The 15,631-nt window shown below is 55.5% G+C and overlaps 1 protein-coding gene across 28 annotated transcripts in view; it reads left to right on the top strand.

Annotated features, from left to right (window-relative positions):
- Positions 1 to 15,631, top strand: part of NCOR2 (nuclear receptor corepressor 2) — a 331,634-nt gene that overhangs the window by 258,232 nt on the left and 57,771 nt on the right. For all 28 annotated transcript variants that reach the window (XM_019538935.1, XM_019538934.1, XM_019538936.1 and 25 more), the window contains 2 exons: positions 4,987 to 5,134; positions 9,252 to 9,804. In XM_019538935.1, coding sequence (XP_019394480.1) covers positions 4,987 to 5,134; positions 9,252 to 9,804 — 701 coding nt within the window. The remainder of the gene's footprint in view (positions 1 to 4,986; positions 5,135 to 9,251; positions 9,805 to 15,631) is intronic.

The raw sequence follows: 15,631 nt of genomic DNA, 5'->3' as shown, positions 1-15,631 counted from the left end.
TGCAGTGAGAGGCTGCTCTGTGCATGCCACCGGGAGCTTTGGCCTGTGCCTTGGGTCACTTCCAGGTCTGGCGCTTGGATGGGCAAGCACACGTGCCCGGTTTACTGCCGCACACCTGACTTGCGGAGGCACAGGGAGCTTCAGGAGGAGAGAGTGGGCTGGGTGGTGCTGTCCCCAGGGCATTGCCCCACTGCAACACTGTCCTGCGTCTCTGCAGTGCAGCTGGCTCGTGTGCTCTGACATTTGGGCTTGCCCCTGTGTCCCTGAAAGGAGAGTTGTAGAGTGAGAGATGTCACGCGGGGGTGTTCAGGGCATGCTGACAGCCTCTGTCAGAGCGTAGACCATCTCGCCCTTTTAGAGGATGGGGCAGCATGGCACTTCGCAGGGCCCCAGTCGTCTTGCTCGCGGTGGCCTGTGGCAGAAGGGGCTGCCTCATTTCAGGAGTGGGTTGATACTGCAGCAGATAAGCCGGCCCCACGCTTTTCATCCCCGGTCCCTGGACATTGCTGGGTGGAGCTGCATCTTCATCCCTCCATGAGCCAGACCTACTGGTACAAGGAGTCAGGAGGAGCTGGCGCTCTCTGGCCGGGGTTAAGCCTCTCTCTTGCCACCACTTCTGTGTTTTTTGGGTCAGTTTTCGTGCGATTTGCCTGGCACCCTTCTGGCTTCATCTTTAGTTAGTCTGGACCTCCTGCAAGCCAGCTTCTCCTTTTGTTAACCACAGCACTTGAGGGGAACAGGGCGTTTTGTCACCACATGTTCTCTGTGGTCCTCGTCAGCCATCTGCGATTAGACTCCCGCCCCAGCAGGAGACTGCTCCCGGTGCCGCGGTCGTCTCGGGGTGTTGATTGCTATGGTCCGGGCCCCGGGCTGCGGCTCCCCGGTATACCTCCATGCTGGAGACGGGTCGTGGTTCTGCCTGGCTGCCGAGGGCCTCTGGGAAACCTTTCCCTTGGCTCATGTGTGGGACTTCTTCCCAAGCCAACTGAAGTCACTGCTGAGATTCCCATAGGGCTTAGTAGGATCAGGCTGTTGGTCTCAGTGCTGGTCCTGGCACGAGTCCTGGGGTTTTGCATTGTGCTAGGGTTGGTGTTAGTCCCAGTTCTGACCCCAGTCCTGGAATATATATCATCACGTCATATGAAACCGGGAGCGCCTGCATCACGCTGTTAGGAAAGGCTGAGACAGCTGCCGAGGGTAGGTAAATATAATGACTGCTCTGTATCAGTAGCAGGCTTTTTTTAAAGCTGTTTTGGCTGTTCTTTCCCTATCAGGTGGTGATCCCATGAAGAGGCCAAATTTGTCTGGACTGCTGCTTTCCCTTTGGGGCAGGTAGCCAGAAAGATGTCACCCAGTGGGAGATATATTTCCTCCTCAAAAATACACTGTGCGGCCAGGGTTATTCAGCTGGGAAGAAGGGGGCAGGCTTTGGTAGTGCCGGGCGGTTTGGAAGTAGGGGAGAGGAGGTGAAGGAGAACTGCGAAGCCTTGCCAGACTTGGAGACAACCTAATGGAGCTAGCTGGAAACCTGCCCGTGCAACCCCAGACGTCTGGGCTGGCCTTTCTAACCAGTGGAACGACACGCTCAGCGCTACGGAGCGCAGTGGGCGGAGAGTCGGCTTTTAGTCCTATGCTTTTATATCCCTTTTTCCATGTAGCTGGAGGTGCGAGCCTGCAGCAAGGGGCTGCCCCATCATAGGCAGCGACATCCTGCCAAAGCTATGCCTGCGCATTCCCAAGGAGGAGTAATACCCGCCAGGATGACAGGACACACTGTGCAGTTAGCATTGAGGTGCGCGGTTTTTGGCAAGTACCAAACTAAGCGTGCAAGAGGAGGGCTAGAAAACCATGTAATCAGCATTTATATTCCTGGCACCTTTGCCTTCCTGGGGTGTCCTCAGTTCCTGGTACCAGGCCAGGCTGCGCTGCCGTACCGCCACTTGTATTCCACAGGGAACTCGATTTTCCCTTTTAAAATGCAACTTGGTGTAAGCTTCTCTCCTGCCCGCTTGGCTCTGCCGGGCAAACCGATAGCATGCGGTTACTGTTTTCATGTGTTTGCGCCGTAGTAGCGGGTAGGATTCTCTGTCGGGGTGAGGGCTGTATTGTGCTGTAGGCCAGAGGCATCTGGTCCTTACTGTCCTAAGAGTCGCCCGTTGTTCACAGAGAGATCATAATGTATACAATTCTAGAGGAATCGGGGCAAACAAGATCCGGTTGAAAAGGAAAAACTATGATACGTTAGCTAATATTTGCTCAATCGTAAAGAGAAATAACTTGGTGGAAAGGTGTGCAGTGTTTGCTGGGTGTCTATATGTTGTTTACAATAAAAGGCTCAGGGGACTTTTTTCTGCAAAGAGCTGCAGATAATAGATTGAAAGGGCCGCTCGTGTCTTATGAGCTGTGGTCTGAGCACCGCTGCGCTAGGCGCTGCACGAGCAGGCGCCAAAAGCATAATCCCTGTCCCAGAATGGTTGCAAGCAAAGCCAAAGGTGACAACAGGTGGCCCGAGTTTTCTGGAGTGACAGGAGGGCAGGGTCAGAGCAGGGACGTGCGTGGCTTGGTAGGACTTGCCCGGCACCGGAGCCCTGGATCAGAGCATGTGTTACTGCTGTTGCGCGGCGGCCCTGTGTCTTAGATCTGCCCTCCTGGATTTCCAGTTGCTCCCATTACATATCGCACGCTCATTATGCGCTGTCCTCTCCCACACAGTCCCGGAGCCCTGACCAGCTGCCCAACTTTGCGAGCAACCTCCATGTCGGTATGTGCCGAGCGCTGCCGCTTGCTATTCAGCGGTAATAAAAGCCAAGTAAGGCGTTGAGGCAGAGGCTGGTTCCCAGCTAATTCCCCAGTGTCAGAGCCTGTTTGTCGGCTCGACTGAGTCACAGACGCATGAGTAAGAGGCAGAGAAGGCTTTGCCATAGTAACCCAGGGAGCTCTGTCACTGCAGTTGCGCTGTCGGGAGCCCGAACGGTGAGCTGCTTCCCCAGACAAAAACTGTGCAGCCGTTGAATAGTGGCCTTGATGAAACACGGCTGCGTGTGCTGTAATAGAGATCGCCCGAGGAGTGCAGCCGGGGTCAGAGGGCCCTTGGGCACCATCCGCAGCGCCTCCGTGCTCCGACAGCAGCGTCCCCAGTGCCTTTTCCCTCTCCGGGCTAGTAGGATAAAAATAGGTTGAAAGCCAGCGGTGTTCCCAAGCAAGAGCAGCTGGGTGGTTTGGGTCTCTCCCTGTATCTGGAGATGCTTGCATGGGGGTGGGGAGGGAGGAAGAGGAGCATTACACTTCCCAACATGGAGATCCCGAGGCAGCGCTGGCGCTTCCGCTGGAGTTTTATCTGCTCATCCCTCGAGACAAACACGCTGTGCGGGGTGCGGGGGCTTCATAGTTGTTAGGAGCCGGAAGGGACCTTACAGATCGTCGGGTCCAGCCCTCCCCCTGCACTTTGGGCAGGAAAGGCTGCTGAGATCAGATGACCCCAGCAAGGTGGACGTCGAGACAGTTTTTGAAAATTGCCAGGGTGGATGACTGTTTGCAGAAGATGCTGGGCCTGCTTCTACCAGCCGTTCTTTAACAGCCATCCTGGGGAACGGGAGCAGAGGGTCTTAGTTGGAGCCAAATAGCATGACCAGGAGCAGCATGCATGTGTCAGTGTGACCATCGTGTTTGTGTGAGAAGGTGAAATAAAGAGGCGAAAGGGCATGGGCAGAGCAGCCCAGGACCTTGTTTGACCCCCTGCTGCTTGTTGACTATGTGACATAGCCACCTAAGTGGTGCAAGCACCTACTGTGGACACTTTCAAGAATCACTTGGATGCCGATCTTCCTGGGATCATTTGACCCCAGCTGACTTCCTGCCCCTGGGGCAAGGGGTTGGACCCGATGATCTTGCAAGGTCCCTTCCAGCCCTAATGTCTATGAGAGGTATCCACTGACTTGGGGGTCTTAAGCGAGCAGTGATGTTTCCTGAGCGCCCACAGCCCCCGCAAGCTTCACTGGGAGTTGGTGAGGGCTGAGCCTCTGTAAAAATCAGGCTGTTGGATGGTGTCTTGGACACCCCGGGGGCCGGATACCAGCTGTAACTTGCTGTGTCACTATGTGAGCCCTTCTAATGCAATCCAGTACATCACAAACTTAATTTGCTTTGTCAGGATGGCTTGCCTGAGCATGCAGTACTCAGGTCCAGCACCCCATCGTGTTTCCAGCCCTGAAATGCTAATATTAGCAGAATCAAAATTCTGTCACCTGAAAACAGGGACCCCGAATCAGGCCCTGAAAGGAAAGCGTTGTATCTTATCACCCGACTTCAGGCAGCGCTCTCCCATTCTTAGAGCGCGGCACCATGGAAAAATGCGTTTGCCGGGAGCCTCTTGGGCAGTGCTGTCGCTCCAGGCTGGTGTGCCGCTGCCTAGTGCACCCTGGTGAAGCTCTTTGGAGCGGTCCTGTGTGCACGCAATAAACTTGGATGGGGTTCGCCTGCCGTTGGCGGCGACTCCTTGAGAAGTGAGCTGATCCCCGCCATAAGGACCAACTCGTGTATACGTGAGACGTCGCCTTGCTCTCAAGGTTTTGTTGTAGAGACAGTCAGGTTGGGGCTAAGGTTGGTGCCATTGTGTGAGTTGTCCCCCCGTTAGCAATGCAGGCTTCAGGGATTCCCAGGCTCCTTAGCTGTCAAGACCAGGGGGAGAGCTGACATTGCTGCTGCTGCTTCTCACAGGCAGGTGTGAGGGCACGTTCCCTGCCCTGACGTGCTTTTAATCCTAACAGGAGCAACCAGAGGCAATGAGGGGAATAGGAGGCAGGAAAGGTCTGAGGGGGCCAGGTCTGCTTCCGCAGCAGTACAAGGTGGTTCCCTAGACCATCTTCTCTCTCTGTCGTCAGAACTTGCATTGCGTTGAACCCTGAGGTTGCCACCAGCTTTGTCTGCCAAACCCAGTGCCAGCAGACGCTTCTGGCCTTTGACCCTTGTGTGCTTTCTTCCCACCAGGAGAAAGAGCGGAACGCCAAGAGGAAGAAGAAAAAAGCCCCCACCGTGCAAAATGAAGAGGCGGCCTTCGCTCCCGCAGCGGAGGATGAGGAGATGGAGGTATCGGGGATAAGCGGCAATGAAGAGGAGATGGCTGAGGAGGCAGAAGGTGAGGCATTGAGGGCCACCCTTCCTGTGGCAGGGATCGGCTCGGATATTCCTGGGGTGCCCCTGGGCTCCTGGCTGTTTAGTGCTATATTTGGCCCTTTTTTCTCCCCCCCCACAAGCATCTCCTCGTGGGCAGGCAACCATGCTGGGCAGGCCAAGTGGTGCTGGTCCCGGGCACCATGAGAGGGTAACACTTCTGTGCAGCACCAAGTGTGCTGACCTGAGCTCCTCAGGCTTTCACCATCTCAGGGGTTACAGTCCGGCTCTGAATTTTGTCTGGTGCAGTGTTGATTTAAGGGTAGTAGGGAGGTGAGAGCTCCATACTGGTATCCAGGGCACCACTTGGGCCCCAGAGGGGTCGTGGCCTGGACTGTTTTGATAGGGGTCAGGCTGGCGATGGCGGGAACCGCACTTCTCTGTCTCTGGAAGGGGAAGAGCATAGGCAGTGCAAGCTTCCCCCTGCGGCCTTGTCCTGGAGACGTCTTGCCAAGGGGGAGGTGTGTTTTCAGAGCCCACTTACAGTGCCGTCTCAGTGCCCCCAGGGACACACTCAGTGCCATCACTACTGCTCCACATAGTCAGTACCGTTCCCAGTACCAGTACCCTCGCAGGACAATTCCCCATCTCGTCCACACACCATGGGAGCCCTCCACCTCCCCCTTTAGGCCCCTCTAGTCTAGTCCAGTGTATCACCTCGTGCTTTCTAAGGTTTATCCCCCCCCAACAAAGAGCCTGCCCTCCTGACCGACCCCCTGCTCCCAGGGCGCACTGCTTATCCCAAGGCCTGGCACACTTCTGCTGTCTTGTAAACCAGTTTTTGTTTCATCATTTTATATGCAAGACTGTCCCCAAGGCGTCTTGGCAAAGCCCAGGGACACGTCAGGGTTAGATAGCTGGCAGCGGGGGGAGGCGTCGCAGTGTAGGACTGCAGATGGAGTCACTCGCTCCTGCCCGCTGCCTGGGAAGGTAGCTGAGAAGCACCCTAAAAGGCACGGCTGCTGCAAGGCCCTGGTTCACCGAGGCATTTCAGCACCTTGCTTGAGCACAGCACAAAAATGACACTGAAGCCAAGCGTTTTGCTGAATCAGGCCCGCAGTGCCTGAAGCCACGGGGTTGCCAATGGAGCAGTGAACCACCCCCTTCATTGTCTCATTGCTTTAATGACTCTCCTGATTCAGACAACATGTGCCCTGGGGTCTGTCCACTGGTGGGTGATCCTCCATGGCAGCAACAAAATCCGTAGCCATGGGGCAGCCCACCTCTGCTTTTTATTTATTTCTTAAATTTTTGTAAAGAATATCTTTGCTTAGGCAGCTCTTACTCCCCCACTCATACAAAAGAAGGGAAACAAAACGTAAGGGGCAATTTTAGCTATTTATCACTCTGAAGCTGCAGTCGCGAGTTTGGGGAAATGTATATAATTTACAACAATAGCCCCGTTTGACTTTTTGTCGAAGTAATTTAATAACTTAACCAGCAGCGTGAGCACCCTGCTGAGTCCTGGCCTTGGAGTCCGGGCTAATGGGACTTGAAATTGCAAATCTTTTCAAGTCATTGTTGGAAGTGACTCATTACGAGGCAGATTCCAGGTAAATCTTCTGTGCTAGGTGATATGTGACTCACAGACACAATGTAAGATGTAGTTATCGGTCTTTGTGAGAGCAGTTCAGAGGAAACAATGTATTTTAAGATTTAAAGACAGCTCTCTTGACACACTTAGAAGCTTTGTGTTATTAGAGCTTCAGTTCTCATCTCTTATTCATCCTGCTGGGCGGAGAGAACTCGGTTTCCGAAGTAGGCTATTGAGCTGAATAAACTTACGAGCAGAGGTGGATGAAATGTCACAGGAGCAGAAATGTCAGAGTGGCGTTATGCCTGAGCAGTTTGCCGCGGTCTCCTGTGACATTTGGGGATGCGGTTGGCGTAGCACCAGCCAAGGCTGGGGTGCAGCAGGTGAAGGGGGAGAGGAAGGGCTTTGGATGGTTTCCTTGCGTGATTAATTGCCTGCGTCCAAACTCCCTGGTGCGCGAGCATGAAAAGTATGTGCAGATCACCTCGCGCTTCAGCGAGCGGGGCTCTCGTACCAGAGGCAGGCCGCATAATGACACCGCTCACGCCACCACCCAGGACACAACTCCCGAGGAGTTCAGCTCCACTCGCTCAGCCCCGGTCCTCTGCAGGTTCACCAGGGTAGGGGCAAATGCATGCAAACCGAAGACTCGGTTGAACCAGAGGCAAGCTATCCGTCTCATCAGAGCTGCAGACTGTTTCACATTAATAATGGAAGTGGATGCACTCGGGGCGAGGTTCTGGCCAGATACACTGTGCATTTCCATCCTGCCTAACGGCTGCGAAGTCCGTGCCTGTCATCCTCGAGTGACTGCCTTCCATTGATTTATTGCAAGTAAATAAATGTTGGGGCAGCTTGAAATTCCTGTTGGGTTTGGGGCGTTCTTTGGCTGAGGAAGTGGAATACATGAGATCTGGATACTTCAGATCTACAGGTCTGTCCATTATTGATACGACCTGAAAGCTCAGGGTGGTGCATACTAGACCTGGGTGTCAAGAGGCACTGTGCACCTCCACTCCAGTATACCCAGAGGAAGAGGGTGGCCCTTAAACTGGAGCAACTTGAGCCTCACTCTCTGCAGTATAGTGAGCGAGTTGTGAGGGTCCTCAGCTCTTGCTGGTGTTGTTTCAGTAGCCCCAGGGAGGAGCACAGGCCACGCTGCTGAGGTCTGCAGCTTGCTTTCAGTATTCCCACTTCACGCCCAAAGAAATAACCCACTCCCTGCACATGTGCCTTTCCGAAACACCTCCTTGCCCACTCTGTTGCCCTGTTGGCACCTAGGGCCATACAGTTTCAGCTTGGGATGAAGCCGTTTTCAGTGGACAATCTGGGGTGGGAAATTTCTTTTCTGGCTGGCTCATAGGAAGCAAAACAGAACGGTTTTCAAGGCCATGGCTACTGCCGTGGAGCCCTTCCTAGCTGCAGGGCAGTGGAGAACGGGAAGTCAGGCTGTCAGCAAACTCAATGACAGCATAGGGCTACGAGCAGGGAGGTTGGACTCTTGCATGGGGTCTTCTCGGAGAGTAGAAGTCACCGGAGATTCCCCGAAACAGGCTGGATGGGATTGGATAACAATGTGGCGGGGTGGGAAAGGTCAGGCGAGAGGTTTTAATTATTCTGCTGGATCTCGTGGCAGACAGATTGTTCCCACCTGGTTGTTTTGAAACCCACTGTCCGAGTTCCTGGAATCATGATTCAGTCCCCTGGTTTAAAGCCGAGGATCCATGTTTGATGTGTGGCATCCAGCCTACAGCATGAATTGTGCCCCAGCAGAGAAGAGACCAGAACTGCTCCCTGTTCTGGATGAGGCCTGGGCTGCACAGGAACCCCCACTAGTGCTCTGCTCGGTCCAAAAAACTACTTGAGGTCTACAGGACATCCTCCAACCTCCAGGCAGGTGGAAATTGTAGATAGGGGACAATTGCCTCTGCCAGCCGGGAGAAGAAGGTAGTCTGTGTCAGACAAAGTGGAAATGGGGAATATTGAGAGGTTCTTCATTTTCTCTGTAAGTATATGGGCTCGAGTGGGGGGAAGGCCAATGCACAACACAACCGAGCTAGGATAGGAGGGACATCTGAAGAGCAGAAATTTGTTCCAACTGAAATTTAAGAAAGGTGTGTTTAGAGGAGATGGCCTGGAGTTGCTGGTTCTTAGTTGAACATATCACTTCAGCCTTTGGGAGTTGGGAGATTCAGCAGTTTTGCCTTGTTTCCTTCACCACATGGTCCTGTCTTTCTGGGCACCAGAGTTCCCATGCCAAACCTGCAGCAAAAAGCCTGGCTGGGGCAGTGGGACGGGGGGAAATGACCCGTGATGTGCCCTGAGCAAGTTCCCCCTCCTTCGGGCTCAATTCCTGCTGTCCACATCCTGCAGCATGCCTCCCAGAGCTGCTAAGATGACTCCTCTGTAACTGGGAAGAGAGTTTGGCCTCGTTGAGGCAGCTGGATACGTTTGCCATCTCAGGGAGGTAGATTCCTTCATTTTTCCGCCGTTGTCTACTGTAAAGCAAGGGCTGTAGATGCTGAGTCTCACTTTGGTTTCCTTTCAGCTGCGGTAAACAACAGCTCGGATACCGAGAGCATTCCCTCGCCCAGGCCCGACGCCAAGGAGAGTGGTGAGAACGGGCCAAAGCCGGCACCCGGGCCCGGGAGCGACTCCAGCACGGAACCGGCCGTCACGATGGAGGAGGCTCCTGCCACCACCGCTGCCACTGCAGACGCCACTCCTGCTGCTGCCAGCACCCCTCAGCCTCCGGAAGCAGTCGCCGAGCAGGCCAGCGATGAGGAGAAGCCACAGGAGGAACTGGTGGTGGACGTGGTGAAAACAGAGGAGCCAGAGGAGAAGCCAAGTGAGGAGCCCTGCAAGAGCGAGATCAAAAAGGAGGAGAGCGAGGACTGTCAGGAGAAAGACAAGGGGGACGACAAGAAACAGGAGAGTAGCAGCAGCAATGGGGGCATGGCAGGAGCAGAGGGGACCCCCAAGGCTGAGAAGAAGGAGAGCCACAAAACGGGCAAAGCCTCCGGGATCAATCCGGACAGCGACTCGAGTGCCACTTGCAGCGCAGACGAGATGGACGAGCAGGATACCGTGGACAAGAACAGGTGAGAGAGGATGCTGGGGCGGCGGGGGTGACGACATGGCTTGACAAAGGCAACGGGTCACTTCACAGAGCCCCGGAGGTTGCATGGTCTGCTCGTCTCGTAGCGGGGAGGCCAGGCCTGAGGTTCAGGGTGGGGCAATTGCAGCCGTGCCCAGGGAAGAGAGGCTCTTCTTTGTACCCCTGCGCACCAGGATCAGAAACGCATGGTCGCTGAGACCTGTCTTAGGAAGTATCTGTTATTGGCCCTGCTGGAGGCAGGAGATGAGGCTGGTTCACTTGGGGCTGGTCAGCTTCCATGTGGCCACTGTCTGCTCTTGGTTTTTAAGATAAGAGGTCTGGTTCTGCCCTCTCCCTCAGGCAGAGGAGGTCCTGCCCTGCCAGGACTCATGAGACCTTTCCTGAAGCATGCTACCACTTGGGATGAGTGAGGGGGAAGGAAACTATGCTGTAACGTCCAGAGCAGGGGTTAGGGACTGTTCCCAGCCTGGCCGACCCTAAGCACGCTTCTCCGTGTTTCTTTTTCCCTCCCGTCTGTGATGTGATAAAAACATCACTTGCCTCCCTTACAGTGACACCACCCATTTTCATGAACAAATGGTTTGGAAGCAGTTGGGGACCCTGGTGCGAAACATGCTCTAGAAGCAGAATGTATTATTATAAAAATAAATGATAAAAATGGAGATGAAATTTTAAGCATAGGTAGAGCTGTGTATCACTGGGTGAATTCACTGACCCAGTCAGTCTCTTCCATCTCTACTATCACAGCTGTTTTTATGGAACCGGCTCTCACGTAATGTAGGTGAATGCCTTGTCTCTTTGACTCCTGTGTTGGCAGTGGCCTACCGAAGGGTGGTGGCGCGGAGGAGACCTTGCCTGCTCCTAACAGACCCAAGATCAATGGGCACGGTTTGGGTGAATGCCATGGTCCCTGATTGGGAAATGGCAATGTGCTTTATTGATCTGATGAGGAAAACTGTCTGGGAGAGATCTGATTTATGGGTCATTGCATAGACTCGATTTCAGCAAGTGCCAGCTGGATCCATGTTGGTGAGCACACTCATTAAATGGCAACCAACCACTTGCAGGAAAAAGGTTGGTTCAGGGTCTTAGTTAATGCAGGCTGGGGCGTGAGCTGTTCCTCATCTGGGAAAGTCACCCGAGAGGTGATGCAAACATACAGACATTGATGATCCAGGGGGTAACTCCATGCCCGCTCCTAGGGGAATAGAACAAGTCACCGGACACCACAAAGCACAGCTCTCAGCCACGCGTGGTTTTGGATGCATCTCTTGGATTTCCGTCACGAGGTTGGGAGCACAAAGGCATGTCTCCCCATGCTGGCATCCTGGTCCCCCGGGTACAAACCCTGCAGGGGAGTTAGAATTAGCATCAGGGTCCTGGGGAACGAGCAGGCTAGACCATGTCCCCTTCTGCCTTCCCCACCAGCCAGCAGATCCCGTCTTCCCCATGCAGGGATTTCATGAGCACCGGCTCTGCTTCCCCTAGCAGCGGTCGGTGCTGTGAGGTGAGTGGGAAGCATCCGTCCCTCCACCCTTGTTTGGGGAGCAGGGCGCGGTTTTGGGAATGGGAGAGCCTTCACTCCCCACCCAGGCACTGAGCCAGTTTGAGGGAGCAAAGGCAGGTGTCCCAGTTCCCTGCCTCAAACTGGTTTGTGGGGGAGTGAAAAGCAGTTTGGCAGCCGGAGCTGGCTGAGAAGGAAGCACGCACTTCAGAGCCAGGAAGCTGGCCCAGAGAGCTCATCCCAGCCGGCGCAAAAAATGGGAAGGTGCTGGGTTATGCCCAACGACCCTCCCTCGTAAGCCCATCCCCGGAGCGCTCCCACGAGAGCTGGGCAGGCACTTCAGACTTCAGCACAGTGAGGTCATTAGCAAGCATTTGCAAGCACAGTTAGCATAATAGCATCCTTAATTCTGTTTGCGCTTCCTGTGGGAATAACTCAAGTCTACCAGGAGCCTCCTAATACGTGGGGCTGGGAGCAAGTCCTGGCAAGACCTTGGCTGCTGCTCTCAGCTGCGCCAAGGCCGGCCCCGCTCTCCAGAGGCGCAGGCTTGTTTCAGTGCACGATCCCTCCTCCTGGCAGTGAAAGGAGGCCAGCCCTTGGGCTCTTCCCAGACCAAATAAATCCCCCTGCAAGAAAGGGTGAAGGCAGCGGGAATGCTGCCTCCAGTTAAACGTTAACCAGGCTTCGAGCAGCAGCAGCAAAAGGGCTTCACCCTTCTGCAAGCAGCTCCAAGTCAGGCTCCCCGCAGCGTCAGCACATATCTGCCTTGTCAAACAAATACCAGCGCTCAGGGACGTTAAACATTAAACAGGCTTCCCCCTGCACCTGGTGCCGCTCCTCACCGCCGCACCGTGCTGGTGGGGGGGACGGGACCGCTGCAGGGTGTTTGGGCTCCACTCCGCAGGAGAGGTTCCCGTCGTTGCCAACCAGCCAGCTCAGGCAGGCTGGCAGCGTGGCCGGGGCAGCACGGGCTGGGAGTGCTTCTCGGGCACCTCCCGGCCGCCTGGCTAGCTGATTTAAAGCCACCTCCGGCACGTCTGCCCGAGCTGTGGTCCCAGCAGCGACTGCATGGTAGACAAACCCTAAAAACAGCTTGGGCCCCTTCCAAGAAGACTTTAAAGCAGAAAAAAGAGTGACAAGAGTGTCCACGTGCAGGTTATCGTGCTATAACCACAGCAGTTCAGACCGACACCTTCACTTATCCCTGCTTTAAGGTGTTGGTCTAAGGACACAGGCAGACGAGGCTCGTTGGGTAGATGTGGTATCTTTTATTAGACCAACTAGCTAGTTGGAAAATGGTTCTTTGCACGCTTTTGGGCACAAATGCCCTTCTTCAGGCATAAGGGAAGACTTTCCCTATGCCCGAACAAGGACGTTTGTGCCCGAAAGCTTGCAAAGAACAACTTTTCCAACTTGAGTTGGTCTAATAAAAGATATCACTTTTACCCAGAGAGCCTTGTCCTAACTTAACATTCCTGTGTCGATCTGCCGTCATGCCACGACTGCAGACTGATGAAGCACCTGTTTATCTTATCTAGGTGCAAGGTGCCCGCGTGTGTGAACACCTTGGGCCAGGTCCCGGGCTTGGACGCGGGGAGCTGTTTTCTCTCTCCCTTGCTCTCTGCCCCACTTGCAAGTGCCTTGAGTCCCTGGAAATGGGCTGTTTCACCTCAGGTGGCGGGGGAGGAAGGTTTGCAGGCCAGGCTGGGAAGAGTGATGCTCAGGGACAGCTGCGCTGGCTTCCCTCCATCTTCCGGCAGGTTGTGCTGGGGAGTGCCAGGCCAGGGCTCCCATAATCACAGCTTTAACTCTTCAGCGTTAAAAATAAAGATAATTGCCTTCATGGACGGGAGGTGGGGGAGGAGACCGCGAGCAATGCCAGGGCTAAAGTTCATGCGGCGGTCACCCCGCATGTAAATGGTTGTGTGAGGCTGCATGGGTTTCACTAGCACAATGTTGCAGCCAAAGTGAAGCGAATCAGCCATGCGGCACGCTTCCAGCGCTCGAGCTGATCCCGCACTACAGGGCACTTTCTTCCGCTCCACCGCAGCTCTGCAGGGAACCCCATCTCCAGTCCCGTGCCTGCAGGGCCCTGCACCACCAGCCAAGGCTCAGCTTGCATGAAGTGGATCTTACTTGCCACAACACACGGATGAGCAGAAGGCAGGGGACAGTTGCACCTTAGAGACGAACCATTCCTTGAATTTAGACTGATGGGGCTAAACACCTCTCTGCACATGGGCACGCACATGGGTGAGCAATCTGGGTTGTTCCCAGGTGAGCCCATCCCATGTCCCTGGGGCTATCCCACATCATGCGTGCGTAGTTCAGGGCCACCCTCTAATCTCGTTTCACTTGTCAGGCAGCAGATCCCTATGGTCTCTCTCTCTCTCCCTCTCTCTCCTTTGGGGCTCGGCTGCCAGCACTGAGCCTGGGAAACCCGGAGTCAAAAATGCGTGGGTTAGCATTGTGGCGGCATAATGCTGCGTCCGCACACACGCAGGTCGGAAGCAAACATCTGTTTGTGTGCAAGGGGTGCCAGGTGGCCCCGGCAAAGTGATTCCTGCTGCTTTCCCGGCCAGCAGAGCTGCACATGGGAGGATTAATTTCAGGTGGTCGGTCGCAGCTTCTGCCGTCCACGTCCATTGTAACAATATTCGTTATAATTGGCTTCTTAAATGGGAGCCTCTCCAAGTGCGTCACAAACCCCAGGGGATTTAGCTGCACGGCGCCTCGGCAAGGCTGCGCCTAAAGTTCGGCTCTGAAAGTTGTCAGGGCTGCAGGGCCAACCCCTCAGCTGGCGTAAACTGGCTCGAACCGGCGTAACTCGCTGCTTCACACCAGATGAGGGGCTGGCCTGGGGCCCGCTTGTTGACGGGAGCCAGAGGGTGCTCTGCGTTTCAGAAACTAGCCGCGTAGCACCGCATCCAGGGAGGTCGCTCGCACAGGGAAGCAATCCCGAACGCTAGCAACGCTGCCAGGATCGGGGCCCATCTTGCATGAAGCCACTCCCGGCGCAGCTGGAGACCGTGCCTGGGCCGCGTCCCAAGCCCTTAGCCACTCGGACGCGGGGAGCCCCCCCGCCTCCGGCGCTGCGCCCACTGGTTACGGGGCCGCGCTCAGGCCTGGGGCTTTGACCCGTTACCTGCTTGGCGAGGTCCGTGCGTAGCAGGAATTGGCCGCGCCGCTCGCTGGAAGCCGGGTGCGCGCGGCAGCCCCGGGGAGCCGAGCGGGCGGGATGCTGGCAGCGCTGCCGCGTCTGCAAGCCAGGTCCACGCAGAAAGAAAGAGAACCTGTTTTTTTCTTTGCTGCGAGACGTGTGCAGGGCGTTTGGGTTTTGTTTCGAGCCGAACCAGAGGGCCGCGCTTTCGGAAGGGACCCGCTGTTTGCATCCTCCCCCTCCCCAGGCCCGATTTCTCAGGACATGGGCTTGGCCCCTCCTGAAAAGCGCACGCCTTTGAGGCCTCTCCGATTGCAGCCCAGAAGTGGAGGCGCCCGGGTCACTAGTCCCTTGCACGGCTAGGCCTCAGTTTACGAGCTGGCCCCCGGCGCTGGATCCCCTTGTCCCGTGGCTCCGTGCGTCAGCAGGTTCGCATGGCCACGGCAGCTCGCATCCCTCTTGGGTGCTGCATCCCTTTGAATTTCCACAACAGTGGAGCATCTAGCTTTTTATAAACCACAGCTGGCAGATGCTGCGCATTTATACACAGAATGGCTCTGATTAGCTCCCCCTCTTCTGGTTTCCTCCTGGGCATTTATTCAGAGCACTCCTGAGTCAGACCACTGGGGTGAATCCAGCGCGGCGCAGGGAGGGGACGGCAGCTTGCCTCTCCCTCCTCCTCACCGCCGTATCCTGGAGGAGGAGGACGGGGCAGGGAGAGAGCAGCGATGCAGGGGAGGGTTGGGGCAGGGGGAGGGGGATGGGATCCCGACGCAGGAGATGGATTTATTCCCCTCACATGGCCTGGCCACACTTGTTTATTCATCCAAGGGTGAACACAGGATGACCTTGAAATTTATAGGCTGAAAAGAGCAGAGAAATAACAGCTAAAATAAACAGAGCGAGCTGTAAACCCTAAAACTATGGGCCGCCTCCAGCAGCTAGGAGGTGGGAGATGAGCGGTGCTGGGCGAGACGCAGAGCGGCGGTCTGAGACAAGGCCCGGGAGCCAGGAGCACCCGCGCTCCGGGTTTGGTCCGCCTGAAGCACGGGGGCGATGCTCCTTGCCCCCTCCAGGTAGGCTGGAGGGCACGTGGAAGTGACTGGCCCGGAGAAAGGGCGGCCAGCAAGCGCCTCTGCCACATCC

Source organism: Crocodylus porosus, unplaced genomic scaffold (assembly GCF_001723895.1).
Source record: "Crocodylus porosus isolate Cpor-Errol unplaced genomic scaffold, CroPor_comp1, whole genome shotgun sequence".
NCBI lineage: Eukaryota > Metazoa > Chordata > Crocodylia > Crocodylidae > Crocodylus > Crocodylus porosus.
Note: the sequence above shows the minus strand (reverse complement) of the source record. Positions and strands in the feature narration are given on the sequence as shown.